This window comes from Hipposideros armiger, unplaced genomic scaffold, assembly GCF_001890085.2.
Source record: "Hipposideros armiger isolate ML-2016 unplaced genomic scaffold, ASM189008v1 scaffold_303, whole genome shotgun sequence".
Lineage (NCBI taxonomy): Eukaryota > Metazoa > Chordata > Mammalia > Chiroptera > Hipposideridae > Hipposideros > Hipposideros armiger.
The window spans coordinates 560,277-561,291 of NW_017731653.1; the positions used below are offsets into that span (position 1 = coordinate 560,277).

The 1,015-nt window shown below is 54.1% G+C and overlaps 1 protein-coding gene across 1 annotated transcript in view; it reads right to left on the reverse strand.

Annotated features, from left to right (window-relative positions):
- The window catches only part of CSAD (cysteine sulfinic acid decarboxylase), a 36,118-nt gene that overhangs the window by 9,417 nt on the left and 25,686 nt on the right, over nucleotides 1–1,015 (reverse strand). Inside the window, exons 10-12 of the mRNA XM_019659660.1 lie at nucleotides 862–1,006; nucleotides 232–431; nucleotides 24–75 (exon numbers count right to left, since the gene is read on the reverse strand). Coding sequence (XP_019515205.1) covers nucleotides 24–75; nucleotides 232–431; nucleotides 862–1,006 — 397 coding nt within the window. The remainder of the gene's footprint in view (nucleotides 1–23; nucleotides 76–231; nucleotides 432–861; nucleotides 1,007–1,015) is intronic.

Genomic DNA, 1,015 nt, shown 5'->3' on the forward strand with positions numbered 1-1,015 from the left:
AAAAAGCACAGGGTAAGTCATACCTCCATGACCAACTCAAATCCTTCCCGCTTCTTCATTTCCTTCACCAAGTACCTTCAAACAGAAGTGAGGAATCACAGGTGGAGGAGGAAAGGCAGAGATACAAAAGAAAACAGACCCAGAGGATGAGCAGGAGAGGCAATGAGAACAGGAAAGGGGTGCAGACAAAAGACCCAGGGGAGGAAAACTCAACCCGCTCCCCACTCCTACCGGGCAAGGGTAAAGGCCTGGTCGATACGCCGCTCCAGCCCTTGCCCGCCCTGTGCCTTCCACATGAGCCACAACTTCAGACAGTCCACACGGCGGCCACACTGCACCACCTTGTCTCCCGTGTCCAGGGCCACATCATAGAACTTGTCCTGCTGGAAGAGGTAGCTGGCCTGGGACCCGTGGCAGCGCTTGAGCAGGTTCTGTGGGCAGGCGGGAGGCTGTAAGACTCCACCCTCTCCACCCAGGTTTCCTCCAGCGCTGTACATATTAGAGAATTTCTTAGCTCAGTCCACCCATTTCTTTCCCTAGAACCAGGCAGCACTGATAGGATGGCTGCTGGCTGACTCAGGCCCCTTTCACTGGGTTTTTTCCTAACACCTAGAGTTCTTTCCAAAAACCCAAACCAGGATTCCTTCAATTACAACTTCAAGCTGTAAAGGTTTTCCTTTGCGGGAAGACAGGTCACAGGGGGAGTGAGGGAGCCCACTACAGGGAGTCAGGTGGTCGCAGATATTCAGCTAAAGATTCCCATCTTGGTAAGGTCAGGCCCCCACCTCCAAAAGGTGGGATAAAAAAAAAAAAGACAGAGGTCCAGGGTGAAAGGTGAGGCCAGGCCAGGGGAAGACCCACCGAGGTATCCCGGAGAAGAAGAGCTGAGCACTGCAGGCCTGCTGTGAGGAGTTTGTGGGGATTCCAGGTCACGGAGTCAGCCCTGGGTGGGCACAAAAAATCTGGGTCAGCTGGCTCTTCCTTAAGCTGCCCAACCAAGTCCCCCCTCCCTTTC